General features: G+C 42.1%; 1 protein-coding gene across 1 annotated transcript in view; it reads left to right on the top strand.

Annotated features, from left to right (window-relative positions):
* The window catches only part of LOC139755260 (condensin complex subunit 1-like), a 549,693-nt gene that overhangs the window by 52,382 nt on the left and 482,441 nt on the right, over window positions 1-14,870 (top strand). The window contains exon 4 of the mRNA XM_071673408.1: window positions 5,729-5,907. Coding sequence (XP_071529509.1) covers window positions 5,729-5,907 — 179 coding nt within the window. The remainder of the gene's footprint in view (window positions 1-5,728; window positions 5,908-14,870) is intronic.

Below are 14,870 nucleotides of genomic sequence, written 5' to 3'. Positions count from 1 at the left end.
TGCCACATGTATCTCTAGCCCATGTCATCACTGCTTCCCTGAATATCTTTCATTCCTTGCCCACTCCCCTTGATTCATTTTGCTATTCCACACTCAATCTCTCGTGATATTTCTTCACACATGTCTATTTTCAAAGCTCACTTACTCTCACCACTCTCTTTTTCCCAAAATTTTTTCCTCTTTTTCACAAGATAGTGAGCAGACATTCCAACTGCTGCCCCTTTCAGCATGTTCACATCCAAAATTCTTTTTACATGCATATCAATACTTCCTTATCCCTGGGGATAGGGGAGAAAGAATACTTCCCATGCATTCCCCGCGTGTCGTAGAAGGTGACTGAAGGGGATGGGAATGGAGGGGCTAGAAACCCTCCCCTCCTTGTATTTTAACTTTCTAAAAGGGAAACAGAAGGAGTATACTAGGGTCAACGTGCTGTGCTGTCAGTGGATTGAACCAGGGCATGTGAAGTGTCTGGGCTAAACCATGGAGTTTTGTGGGGCCTGGATGTGGAAAGGGAGCTGTGGTTTCGGTGCATTACACATGACAGATAGAGACTGAGTGTGAACGAAAGTGGTCTTTGTTGCCTTTTCCTAGCGCTGCTTTGCATGCACGTGGAGGGATGGTGGTGCCATTTCATGTGTGGCATGGTGGCGGTGGGAATGGATGAAGGCAGCATGAATGAATATGTATATATCTGTGTATGTATATGTATGTATACATTGAAATGTATAGGTATGTATATGTGCATGTATGGGTGTTTATGTATATACATGTGTATGTGGGTGGGTTGGGCCATTCTTTTGCCTGTTTCCTTGCACTACTTCGCTAACGTGGGAGACAGCGACAAAGTTTAATATATAAATGAATAAATGAAATAAATCAATACTTTTTACATATTTCCTGCATGTCGTAAAAGGTGACTAAAAGGGAAGGGAGTGGGGGGGCTGGGAATCCTTCCCTCCCATTTCTTTTAATTTTCCAAAAGAAGGAACAGAGAAGTGGGCCAAGCGTGGAAATTCCCTTTAAGGCTCAGTCCTCTGTTCTTAACGCTACCTCGCTAATGAGGGAAATGGCGAATATGTATGAAAATCAATTAATATGTAATCCTTCAATGCCTACTGATCATCTGTCCTACTCACATATGTCTACTTTCTTATATTCCTCTTTTTGAATCAGGTATTCCAAATCACAAGTCTTTTTTGAGCACATAACTCCACAAGATGTTCACCATTTCCTTTCATAACACTGGTTACCTCATGAGCCCCAGTTTTATCCTAAACTTCCTCATTATTTACCTATCTATCTATCTGTCTATATCTCTGACACCTGTTCCTTTGGGAACTCCCTTAAGGGTTTGGCCATGGCAAAAGAAACTCCATAACTGTTTTACTCCTGTGCTGCTTGTTAGTCTTTAGTGTTTCACCCTTAACAGGCCACTGGCAGAGGGTAACTCTAGTGCACTGCTTTCAGATGCTCCTGTCTAATGTAACCAACTTCTTCTACTACCTAATGTGATGACCTAATATTCCTGCCAAATGTTATAACCTACCACTTTTATGTAATGCTCCCAGCTAATGCTCCTACCTACTACTTCTATCTATTGCTTTTACCATTTTGCTAGTATTAAGTGTTCACTGCAGGAGAATCTAGAGTTGCCAGGAATGAGCTGTGTTAGTTAAGTATTTTCAAGTGCTACCTTTGACTAGGAGAAATTGTATGTATGTGGACAGAATACTTGCAGTGTATGTTTGGGTGAGGCAGAAAGAAAAGACAGCTACCTTGGTCAAAGGAGTGCAGCTTGACAACCACAGGAGTGCTGGCTCACTGCATAGCCAATACTCAGGTGGATATCAGTTCTCTCTGCATTTTTCAAATTGTCTAAGATACCTACAGAAGTTTTGTATCTCTAATGCCTGTTCCCTCCGGGAACTCCCATAAAGGGACATGGCAAAAGAGTCTCCTCTCACCCCTGTCCGTACATGCCTCCCATGTGTACACCATTCAGTGCATTCTTCCACCATGTCTGTCCCTCCAGTATTCTTCCTCTGTTTGCTCATGTCACAGGTGGTTTTCGTCTCACTCCAACCCCTTTAATTGTACTACCATACACTCTCCTTGTAAACTATGTCTTTTATTCTTTTTACATGCCCAAACCACCTCAAAGTATTAAGTTTCACCCACTCTACCACTCCACAATTCATTCCCTTTGCATTCCGTTGTACCACATCTCTCATGCACCCCTTCATTTCTTTCTTCATTCCATCTAATCATCCCTCATGCTCTTCTCAAATAGCTCATTTCCATCGCCTGGGTTCTTGACCTCTGTGACTCATTCTGTGTCCATGTTTTGGGTGTGTAGGTCAGGGTTGGGAGGACTGTGGTCTCCCATAATCCTCTTTTCACTTCCATACTTACATCTTTACCCCTCATTATTCTACTTAGGGACCTACTGACTCTTCTACCCTTTACTGCTCTCTCCCTATCTACCTATATATCTTATTTATTGTTTATTCATTTATTTGTATAGATAGATAGATATAGATAGATAGACCTCCAAGGTTTGTCTCAGTGTTTCAGTTTTAATCCATTGAATTATATTCAGGAATGTGTGGAGAGGAAAGTGGAGCAGCTGGGAATGACTGGATAGCTGAGTGAGGCTGGGAATACCATTAGAGGGATGCACATGTAGTGCTGTGTGTTCATTGGCTTTATTGCGATGCTAGGGTGTGTAGCTGTAGCAGCCTGTCTTGGTTTGTGTTGTGGTTGTTGCATTTTAGTTGTTTCTTGTTGATAGTGCTTCAGTAATGTGGAGGCATCTTGTGATTTGTTGATGGCATTGTATCCTTTTAGATTTAACAATTGTTGTTTGTGTGAAGGTAGAGTTATGCATCTTGGTAACATGTAGTTTGATGGAGCCTTCTTGTAGGTGTAAGTCTTTTGGATGGTTGACAAGTTGTGCTTCCCACATGGGTCATGTTGGTAATGAGCTTACGGTCTCCTTGTTAACATTTGTGTCTTGGTTTTTTGTACAACTGGTTGTTCATGATGAGGTTGCTTGGTTTTTTGTTTGTCTGGTAGATGACGAGCTTGACTTTGTTGTTTTGTGTTGTGTGTGTTGATGTTTCTGGAGATTATGTCTTGACTTACACATTCACATTACTTGTACACTGTTGACATCTGGTTGCAGTAGTATATTTTGTGTGTTGTAACTGCATGTAAACATCGGCTGAGATCAGTGGGTTTCCTGTGATTGGAGGTTACATAGCCATCATTGTTGCCATTCTCCATGACACCCAAGAATGGCATATTGTTGACACATAGTTCATAAGTGAGTTTCAAAAATGAGTTCTCTTTCCATGCTGTTTTAAGGTGTTGGGATTATGTTTCATCTTGGATTACTTCATAAAGTCAATGACACATCTGCAGTAAGTACTTGGGTGTAGTGAGTCTTCTGGAAGAATATTGTTTTTAAGATGGCACTAGTAAAATGCAACAAAGATGCCCCTCAATGATGAGCCCATGACCTCTCCTTCCATCTGTTAGTATGTGTCAGAATGGAGCCTGTGTCGTGCAGACTTTCAGAAGTTGCTATAGGTGATACATGGGTTGCTTGGTCAGTGAAATTCCAGGTGCTTGTATACATTTTTGCAGTTGATGTTGATGGTTGTTGTCAGTGGGAACACTGGTGAATAGGCTTTCAACATTTAAGAGATGCTATGAGCCTATATGGAATAGTAGAGCAGAGAATCTGGAGGAATTCATATATTGCAGTGATTGCATACTTTGCTCGAAGATACTTCATGATTCTGTTAATTTCTTTGGCCATGCTGTCGGTTGAAGTGATGATTTGAGAAATGATGGGGCATACAGGTTTGTTTGGTTGGTTTATGCATCTTGATGTTGCCATGTATATATCCAGGTGTTTGGTGTTTTATGATGGGTGTGAGCCCGTGTTCTCTCTTAACTGTGTTGGTGGTACAGATAAGTTTATTCAGCTTGGTCATGAGTTATTCTCTGGGGTCTCGTGTAATTTTCTTGAATTTTGTATTATCAATGAGAATGTTGTAAAGCTTGTGTTTGTATCTCCTTTGTTGAGGATGATGTGGATGTTAGATTTATCTGCCTTCTATATTATAATGTCTTTGTTGCTCTTTAGTTCTTTGCTGCTGCACGGAGTTTTGGGTCAAGATAAAGCATTTCTTGTGACTGCATTGCTATGTTCTTTCCACAGGACTGATATAGGAGTTTGTTCCACTTCTTAATGGGGTTGAATTTTGATTGCAACCAAAATTCGACCCCACTGAGAAGACAGAACATACAAGAAACTGGAGATTAATAACATATATAAGCAAAGACCTTAAAGACCGACTATGTGGAGAAGGAACAAAGCAACATAGTCACAAGAATATGTTTTAGGTACCTGGGAGTGGACATGACTTCAAATTGAACTATGGAAACAGAAGTGAGTCATAGGATGGATGGTTGGGCATTGAAGAATTTGTGTAGTTCAGTATCTGTTAGGGTAGAAATGGGTATGTTTGCAGGTATAGTTCAGGTTGTACCTCTGTGGTCTGGTAACTTCTATGGTCTGGCATGTTTTGAATCTGCTGCTTATAGTTTTTAGTTCATGGATCTGCCACTAGGGCAGCGCTGTTAGCAGCACTAAGGTGCCAAAGTCTGTATTTCAGTCCTTCAGGATGTCACTCAAAAGACAAGAGGTGCAGAAGATGGTGCTAGTGCTGACGAGTGTAAGCATAAATCATTATCTATGCTTAAAAAGGTGGAGTTACTGAAAAAATTAGATAAAGGAACTTCTGTAAAGACTTCGTCTGGGTACTATGAGATCAGATCGTCAACTGTGTATGACTTAGGGGTCAGTCTCTGTTTTCTGGCATTTTCTGTGGTCCAGCAACGGCCAGGTCCCAAGGTTGTCAGATTAAAGAGGTACAACCTGTACTCTCAACAATATTGTATGGATGCAAGTTATGGGCTATGGATGATGTGTGGAAGAGGGTGGATGTGTTGGAAATGAAATGTCTGTGGACAGTATGTGGTGTGAAGTGGTTTGATCGAGTAAGTAATAAAGGGGTAAGAGAGAGGTGTGGTAATGAAATATGTGTGGTTGAGAGAGCTGAAGAAGGTGTGCTGAAATGGTTTGGACATGAAAAGAGATAGAGTGAGAAGAGGTTGGCAAGAGGGTATATATATCAGAAGTTGAGGGGAGGTAACAAAGGGAAGGGGAAGACCAAATTGGAGATGGATGGATGAAGTGAAAATGATTTTGAGTGATTGGGACTTGAACATGCAGGTGGGTGAAAGTCTAGCTTGGGATAGAGTTAACTGAGTGATGTGGTGTATAGGGGTCAACGTGATGTCAGTGGACTGAACCAGGGCATGTGAAGTGGCTGGGGGAAACCATGGAAAGGGTGTGGTGACTGAATATGGCCTTTCTTCATCTATTCCTGGCACTAACATGGGACACCAATCGAGTATGGAGAAAAAAAGTTCTTGCAGCTAAAGGAAATTTCAGTTATGTTTGAGGAACATGAAATATTTTTTTGGGGGGATATTTACATTGCTGAGCCATATACAGGCTTTATGGTTTTTAATTATGAAAAATTATTTAACATTCAGGTTTTTATATTTGTATAGAATTCACTATAAGAATTCCTGTATGACATATCATTTAACATCATGTTTTGTTAAATCTAATATTTTTTTTCAACAGCAATGTCACTGGTGACCACAGAATTGTCACATCTCTTGGATGAGAGAGACATGTCTGGTGGTGAGAAACACTGTTGGCTTAATGTTCTGAAGATGACTACCTATTTGGCATGCAATCTTACCGAAGCATTTGAAAAAAATCACAACAAGCCAACAACTGACACCTTGTTGCTTGGGAAGGTAAGTGGCTGTGAGAGTTTCCTTCTGTCAGTATGTGTATTATTTTTGATTCTGAAGGCATATTCACAGAATGACAAATTCTCACAATTGTTACTCTTTACATGCTTAGTTGGGTTGTTACTTACGTGCTTTTTACCCTCGCAGTCCTCACTTAGGAAGCTGGCCACATCTATCGGTAGGGGCCATAGGTCATAAAGCATAATGATGTGTGTTCATCTATGTTCAGAAAGTGCAGGGCAATTGTGCAGTAAGTGTCTTTGTTATGGTAGTTGCATCATGAGCATGAAGGGTGTTTGGATATGTTGAAAACGTATTTGTGGTGTTGCAGGGATTGTTGATGACCAGAGAATAGAACTCCACCTTCTTGAGGTTAAACTGCAAGTGGAAAGTTGCTATTTGTTGAGGTTGTATCACTGACGTTAGTCTTGTAAAGGAACATCTCTGTACTGGAATTCACATTTTCCTGCTAGTGGAAGTAGTGCAGTCCTGGGCTGCAAGAGCCTCTAGAAAGAGAACTTAATTGAAACTAGGATTCTTTCTTAAAAAGTTGGTCCTTAGATAAGTAAAATTAGGACTTTCTTGAAAATTGTTCCTGGATTACCTATTAATGAAATATTTCTACCTCTGTATTCCCAGTGTGTCGAAGACAACTATAGGGAATGGGAACAGGAATTGTTGTTTGAGTTTAAACCTCTTTACAACTCAGATGTGGCCCCATGCTCTTGGGTGGCCTCCTGGTGGTGAGGGACCTAAGCACTGGGCCTAGGGTGTTGGGCTTGTTGTCCCACCCAGTCACCACGAGAGCCAGAAACAGGAGGAACCAGGCAGGGAGTGCTCATCCTCCATGAAGGCTGAGGCTGGGTTGTTTAAATGTGTATGGATGTAGCTGGGATAGGAAGGGAGGAGAGATAGAAAGTATGTTTGAGGAAAGAAACTTGGATGCTCTGGCTTTGAGTGAAACAAAAGCTCAAGGGTAAAGACGAAGAATGGTTTGAAAACATCTAGGAGTAAAGTCAGGTGTTGGTGAGTGGAGAAGAGCTAAGAAAGGAGTAGCACTACTTCAGAAGCAGTTGTGGGAGTGTAAAATAGGGTGTAAGGAAGTAAATTGTAGATTGATGTGGGTAAAACTGAAAGTGAATGGTGAGAGAGGAGTGATAAGTAGTTCTTATGCAGAAAGATCATGAGAGGCAAGTGTTTTGGGAAGAGTTGAGTGGATGTGTTAACAGTTTTGAAGTAAGAGACCGGGTATTATTGATGGGGATAGGGGAGAAAGAATACTTCCCGCACATTCCTCATGTGTCTTAGAAGGCGACTAAAGGGGACGGGAACGGAGGGCTAGAAACCCTACCCTCCTTGTATTTTAACTTTCTAAAAGGGGAAACAGAAGAAGGAGTCATGCGGGGAGTGCTCATCCTCCTCGAAGGCTCAGATTGGGTTGTCTAAATGTGTGTGGATGTAACCAAGATGAAAAAAAAGGAGAGATAGGTAGTAAGTTTGAGGAAAGGAACCTGGATGTTTTGGCTCTGAGTGAAACGAAGCTAAAGGGTAAAGGGGAAGAGTGGTTTGGGAATGTTTTGGGAGTAAAGTCAGGGGTTGGTGAGAGGACAAGAGCAAGGGAAGGAGTAGCACTATTCCTGAAACATGAGTTGTGTGAGTATGTGATAGAGTGTGAAAAAGTAAACTCCAGATTGATATGGATAAAACTGAAAGTGGATGGAGAGAGATAGGTGATTATTGGTACCTATGCACCTGGGCATTAGAAGAAAGATCATGAGAGGCAAGTGTTTTGGGAGCAGCTGAGTGAGTGTGTTAGTAGTTTTGATGCTCAAGACTGGGTTATAGTGATGGGTGATTTGAATGCAAAGGTGAGTAATGAGGCAGTTGAGGGAATAATTGGTGTACATGGTGTGTTCAGTGTTATAAATGGAAATGGTAAAGAGCTTGTAGATTTGTGTGCTGAAAAAAGACTGGTGATTGGGAATACCTGGTTTAAAAAGAGAGATATATATAAATATACATATGTAAGTAGGAGAGATGGCCGGAGAGCATTATTGGATTATGTGTTGATTGATAGGCATGTGAAAGAGAGACTTTTGGATGTTAATTTGCTGAGAGGTGCAACTGGAGGGATGTCTGATCATTATCTTGTGGAGGTGAAAGTGAAGATATGTAGAGGTTTTCAGAAAAGAAGAGAGAATGTTTGGGTGAAGAGAGTGGTAAGAGTAAGTGAGCTTGGGAAGGAGAATTGTGTGAGGAAGTACCAGGAGAGACTGAGTGCAGAATGGAAAAAGGTGAGAGCAGAGGACATAAAGGGAGTGGGAGAGGAATGGGATGTATTTAGGGAAGCAGTGATGGCTTGCGCAAAAGATGCTTGTGGCATGAGAAGCTTGGGAGATGGGCAGTTTAGAAGGGGTAGTGAGTGGAGGGATGAAGAAGTAAGATTATTAGTGAAAGAGAAGAGAGAGGCATTTGGATGATTTTTGCAGGGAAATAGTGCAAATGACTGGGAGATGTATAAAAGAAAGAGGCAGGAGGTCAAGAGAAAGGTGCAAAAGGTGAAAAAGAGTTGGAATGTTTTGGAAGGAGGTAAATAAAGTGCATAAGAAAAGAGAACAAATGGGAGCATTGGTGAAGGGGGCTAATGGGGAGGTAATAACAAGTAGTGGTGATGTGACAAGATGGAAAGAGTATTTTGAAGGTTTGTTGAATGTGTTAGATGATAGAGTGGCAGATATAGGGTGTTTTGGTCGAGGTGGTCTGCAAAGTGAGAGGGTTAGGGAGAATGATTTGGTAAACAGAGAAGAGGTAGTAAAAGCTTTGCAGAAGATGAAAGCCGGCAAGGCAACAGGTTTGAATGGTATTGCAGTGGAATTTATTAAAAAAAGGGGGTGACTGTATTGTTGACTGGTTGGTAAGGTTATTTGATGTTTGTATGATTCATGGTGAGGTGCCTGAGGATTGGCTTAATGCATGCAAAGTGCCATTTTACAAAGGCAAAGGGGATAGGAGTGAGTGCTCAAATTACAGAGGTATAAGTTTGTTGAGTATTCCTGGGAAATTGTATGGGAGGGTATTGATTGAGAGGGTGAAAGCATGTACAGAGCATCAGATTGGGGAGAGCAGTGTGGTTTCAGAGGTGGTAGCGGATGTGTGGATCAGGTGTTTGCTTTGAAGAATGTATGTGAGAAATACTTAGAAAAGCAAATGGATTTATCCCTGGGTATAGGGGAGAAAGAATACTTCCCACGCATTCCTCACGTGTCGTAGAAGGAGACTAAAGGGGACGGGAGCAGGGGGCCAGAAACCCTCCCCTCCTTGTATTTTAACTTTCTAAAAGGGGAAACAGAAGAAGGAGTTACGCGAGGAGTGCTCATCCTCCTCGAAGGCTCAGATTGGGGTGTCTAAATGTGTGTGGATGTAACCAAGATGAGAAAAAAGGAGAGATAGGTAGTATGTTTAAGGAAAGGAACCTGGATTTTAAGGAAAGGAACCTGGATGTTTTGGCTCTGAGTGAAATGAAGCTAAAGGGTAAAGGGGAAGAGTGGTTTGGGAATGTCTTGGGAGTAAAGTCAGGCGTTAGTGAGAGGACAAGAGCAAGGGAAGGAGTAGCACTACTCCTGAATCAGGAGTTGTGGGAGTATGTGATAGAGTGTAAGAAAGTAAATTCTAGATTGATATGGGTAAAACTGAAAGTTGATGGAGAGAGATGGGTGATTATTGGTGCATATGCACCTGAGCATGAGAAGAAAGATCATGAGAGGCAAGTGTTTTGGGAGCAGCTGAATGAGTGTGTTAGTGGTTTTGATGCACAAGACCAGGTTATAGTGATGGGTGATTTGAATGCAAAGGTGAGTAATGTGGCAGTTGAGGGAATAATTGGTATACATGGAGTGTTCAGTGTTGTAAATGGAAATGGTGAAAAGCTTGTAGATTTATGTGCTGAAAAAGGACTGGTGATTGGGAATACCTGGATTAAAAAGCGAGATATACATAAGTATACGTATGTAAGTAGGAGAGATGGCCAGAGAGCGTTATTGGATTATGTGTTAATTGATAGACGCACGAAAGAGAGACTTTTGGATGTTAATGTGCTGAGAGGTGCAACTGGAGGGATGTCTGATCATTATCTTGTGGAGGCTAAGGTGAAGATTTGTGGGGGTTTTCAGAAAAGAAGAGAGAATGTTGGGGTGAAGAGAGTGATGAGAGTAAGTGAGCTTGGGAAGGAGACTTGTGTGAGGAAGTACCAGGAGAGACTGAGTACAGAATGGAAAAAGGTGAGAACAAAGGAGGTAAGGGGAGTGGGGGAGGAATGGGATGTATTTAGGGAAGCAGTGATGGATTGCGCAAAAGATGCTTGTGGCATGAGAAGCGTGGGAGGTGGGCTGATTAGAAAAGTTAGTGAGTGGTGGAATGAAGGGGTAAGATTATTAGTGAAAGAGAAGAGAAAGGCATTTGAACGATTTTTGCAGGGAAAAATGCAAATGAGTGGGAGATGTATAAAAGAAAGAGGCAGGAGGTCAAGAGAAAGGTGCAAGAGGTGAAAAAGAGGGCAAATGAGAGTTGGGGTGAGAGAGTATCATTAAATTTCAGGGAGAATAAAAAGATGTTTTGGAAGGAGTTAAATAAAGTGCGTAAGACAAGGGAGCAAATGGGAACTTCAGTGAAGGGGGCTAATGGGGAGGTGATAACAAGTAGTGGTGATGTGAGAAGGAGATGGAGTGAGTATTTTGAAGGTGTGTTGAATGTGTGTGATGATAGAGTGGCAGATATAGGGTGTTTTGGTCGAGGTGGTGTGCAAAGCGAGAGGGTTAGGGAAAATGATTTGGTAAATAGAGAAGAGGTAGTAAAAGCTTTACAGAAGATGAAAGCCGGCAAAGCAGCAGGTTTGGATGGTATTGCAGTGGAATTTATTAAAAAAAGGGGTGACTGTATTGTTGACTGGTTGGAAAGGTTATTTAATGTATGTATGATTCATGGTGAGGTGCCTGAGGATTGGCGGAATGCTTGCATAGTGCCATTGTACAAAGGCAAAGGGGATAGGAGTGAGTGCTCAAATTACAGAGGTTTAAGTTTGTTGAATATTCCTGGTAAATTATATGGGAGGGTATTGATTGAGAGGATGAAGGCGTGTACAGAGCATCAGATTGGGGAAGAGCATTGTGGTTTCAGAAGTGGTAGAGGATGTGTGGATCAGGTGTTTGCTTTGAAGAATGTATGTGAGAAATACTTAGAAAAGCAAATGGATTTATATGTAGCATTTATGGATCTGGAGAATGCATATGATAGAGTTGATAGAGATGCTCTGTGGAAGGTATTAAGAATATATGGTGTGGGAGGCAAGTTGTTAGAAGCAGTGAAAAGTTTTTATCGAGGATGTAAGGCATGTGTACGTGTAGGAAGAGAGGAAAGTAATTGGTTCTCAGTGAATGTAGGTTTGTGGCAGGGGTGTGTGATGCCTCCATGGTTGTTTAATTTATTTATGGATGGGGTTGTTAGGGAGGTGAATGCAAGAGTTTTGGAAAGACGGGCAAGTATGCAGTCTGTTGTGGATGAGAGAGCTTGGGAAGTGAGTCAGTTGTTGTTCGCTGATGATACAGCGCTGGTGGCTGATTCATGTAAGAAACTGCAGAAGCTGGTGACTGAGTTTGGTAAAGTGTGTGAAAGAAGAAAGTTAAGGGTAAATGTGAATAAGATCAAGGTTATTAGGTAAAGTAGGGTTGAGGGTCAAGTCATTTGGGAGGTAAGTTTGAATGGAGAAGAACTGGAGGAAGTAAAGTGTTTTAGATATGTGGGAGTGGATCTGGCAGCAGATGGAACCATGGAAGCGCAAGTGAATCATAGGGTGGGGGAGGGGGCGAAAATTCTGGGAGCCTTGAAGAATGTTTGGAAGTCGAGAACATTATCTTGGAAAGCAAAAATGGGTGTGTTTGAAGGAGTAGTGGTTCCAACAATGTTGTATGGCTGCGAGGTGTGGGCTATGGATAGAGTTGTGTGCAGGAGGGTGGATGTGCTGGAAATGAGATGTTTGAGGACAATATGTGGTGTGAGGTGGTTTGATCGAGTAAGTAATGTAAGGGTGAGAGAGATGTGTGGAAATAAAAAGAGTGTGGTTGAGAGAGCAGAAGAGGGTGTTTTGAAATGGTTTGGTCACATGGAGAGAATGAGTGAGGAAAGATTGACCAAGAGGATATATGTGTCAGAGGTGGAGGGAGCGAGGAGAAGTGGGAGACCAAATTGGAGGTGGAAAGATGGAGTGAAAAAGATTTTGAATGATCGGGGCCTGAACATGCAGGAGGGTGAAAGGCGTGTAAGCAATGGAGTGAATTGGAACGATGTGGTATACCGGGGTCGACGTGCTGTCAGTGGATTGAACCAGGGCATGTGAAGCGTCTGGGGTAAACCATGGAAAGTGTGTGGGGCCTGGATGTGGAAAGGGAGCTGTGGTTTCGGTGCATTATTGGATGACAGCTAGAGACTGAGTGTGAACGAATAGGGCCTTTGGTGTCTTTCCTAGCGCTACCTTGCACACATGAGGGGGGAGGGGGTTGTTATTCCATGTGTGGCGAGGTGGCGATGGGAACAAATAAAGGCAGACAGTATGAATTATGTACATGTGTATATATGTATACATCTGTGTGTGTATATATATATATATGTACATTGAGATGTATAGGTATGTATATTTGTGTGTGTGGACGTTTATGTATATACATGTGTATGTGGGCGGGTTGGGCCATTCTCTCGTCTGTTTCCTTGCGCTACCTTGCTAACGCGGGAGAGAGCGACAAAGCAAAATGAATAAATAAATAAATAAATAAATAATTTATGGATCTGTAGAGGGCATATGACAGAGTTGATAGAGATGCTCTGTGGAAGGTATTAAGAATATATGGTGTGGGAGGAAAGTTGCGAGAAGCAGTGAAAAGTTTTTATCGAGGATGTAAGGCATGTGTATGTGTATGAAGAGAGGAAAGTGATTGGTTCTCAGTGAATGTTGGTTTGCGGAAGGGGTGCGTGATGTCTCCATGGTTGTTTAATTTGTTTATGGATGGGGTTGTTAGGGAGGTGAATGCAAGAGTTTTGGAGAGAGGGGCAAGTATGCAGTCTGTTTTGGATGAGAATGCTTGGGAAGTGAGTCAGTTGTTGTTTGCTGATGATACAGTGCTAGTGGCTGATTCGGGTGAGAAACTGCAGAAGCTGGTGACTGAGTTTGGTAAAGTGAGTGAAAGAAGACAGCTGAGAGTAAATGTGAATAAGAGCAAGGTTATTAGGTACAGTAGAGTTGAGGGACAAGTCAACTGGGAGGTAAGTTTGATTGGAGAAAAACTGGAGGAAGTGAAGTGTTTTTGATATGTGGGAGTGGATTTGGCAGCGGATGGAACCATGGAAGCGGAATTGAGTCACAGGGTGGGGAAGGGGGCAAAAGTTCTGGGAGTGTTGAAAAATGTGTGGAAGGCGAGGACATTGTCTAGGAAAGCAAAAATGGGTATGTTTGATTGAATAGTGATTCTAACAATGTTATATGGTTGCAAGGCGTGGGGTATAGATAGAGTTGCACGGAGGAGGGTGGATGCGTTGGAAATGAGATGTTTGAGTAGGTACAGTAAGGTTGAGGGACAAGTCAACTGGGAGGTAAGTTTGAATGGAGAAAAACTGGTGGAAGTGAAGTGTTTTAGATATGTGGGAGTGGATTTGGCAGCAGATGGAACCATGGAAGCGGAATTGAGTCACAGGGTGGGGAAGGGGGCAAAAGTTCTGGGAGTGTTGAAAAATGTGTGGAAGGCGAGGACATTGTCTAGGAAAGCAAAAATGGGTATGTTTGAAGGAATAGTGATTCTAACAATGTTATATGGTTACAAGGCATGGGGTATAGATAGAGTTGCGCGGAGGAGGGTGGATGCGTTGGAAATGAGATGTTTCAGGACAATATGCGGTGTGAGGTGGTTTGATTGAGTAAGTAATAATAGGGCAAGAGAGGTGTGTGGTAAAAAAAAGATTGTGGTTGAAAGAGCAGAAGAGGGTGTATTGAAATGGTTTGGCCACATGGAGAGAATGAGTGAGGAAAGATTGAGAAAGAAGATATATATGTCAGAGGTGGAGGAAACGAGGAGAAGTGGGAGACTAAATTGGAGGTGGAAAGATGGAGTGAAAAAGATTTTGAGCGATCAGGGTCTGACCATGCAGGAGGGTGAAAGGCATGTAAGGAATAGAGTGAATTGGAACGATGTGGTATACTGGGGTTGACGTGCTGTCAGTGGATTGAACCAGGGCATGTGAAGCATCTGGGGTAAACCATGGAAAGTTTTGTGGGGCCTGAATGTGGAAAGGGAGCTGTGGTTTCAGTGCATTATGCATGACAGCTAGGGACTGAGTGTGAACGAATATGGCCTTTGTTGTCTTTTCCTTGCGCTACCTCACATGCATGCATGGGGGAGTGGGTTGTCATTTCATGTGTGGCGGGGTGGCAACAGGAATGAATAAAGCCAGCAAGTATGAATTATGTACATATGTATATGTCTGTGTATGTATATATATTCTCGATTAATATGGGTAAAGCTGAAAGTTGATGGAGAGAGATGGGTGATTATTGGTGCATATGCACCTGGGCATGAGAAGAAAGATCATGAGAGGCAAGTGTTTTGGGAGCAGCTGAATGAGTGTGTTAGTGGTTTTGATGCACGAGACCAGGTTATAGTGATGGTGATTTGAATGCAAAGGTGAGTAATGTGGCAGTTGAGGGAATAATTGGTATACATGGAGTGTTCAGTGTTGTAAATGGAAATGGTGAAGAGCTTGTAGATTTATGTGCTGAAAAAGGACTGGTGATTGGGAATACCTGGTTTAAAAAGTGAGATATACATAAGTATACGTATGTAAGTAGGAGAGATGGCCAGAGAGCGTTATTGGATTACTTGTTAATTGACAGGCGCACGAAAGAGAGACTTTTGGATGTTAATATACTG

The sequence above is a fragment of the Panulirus ornatus genome, chromosome 1 (genome assembly GCF_036320965.1).
Source record: "Panulirus ornatus isolate Po-2019 chromosome 1, ASM3632096v1, whole genome shotgun sequence".
Classification (NCBI taxonomy): domain Eukaryota; kingdom Metazoa; phylum Arthropoda; class Malacostraca; order Decapoda; family Palinuridae; genus Panulirus; species Panulirus ornatus.
Note: the sequence above shows the minus strand (reverse complement) of the source record. Positions and strands in the feature narration are given on the sequence as shown.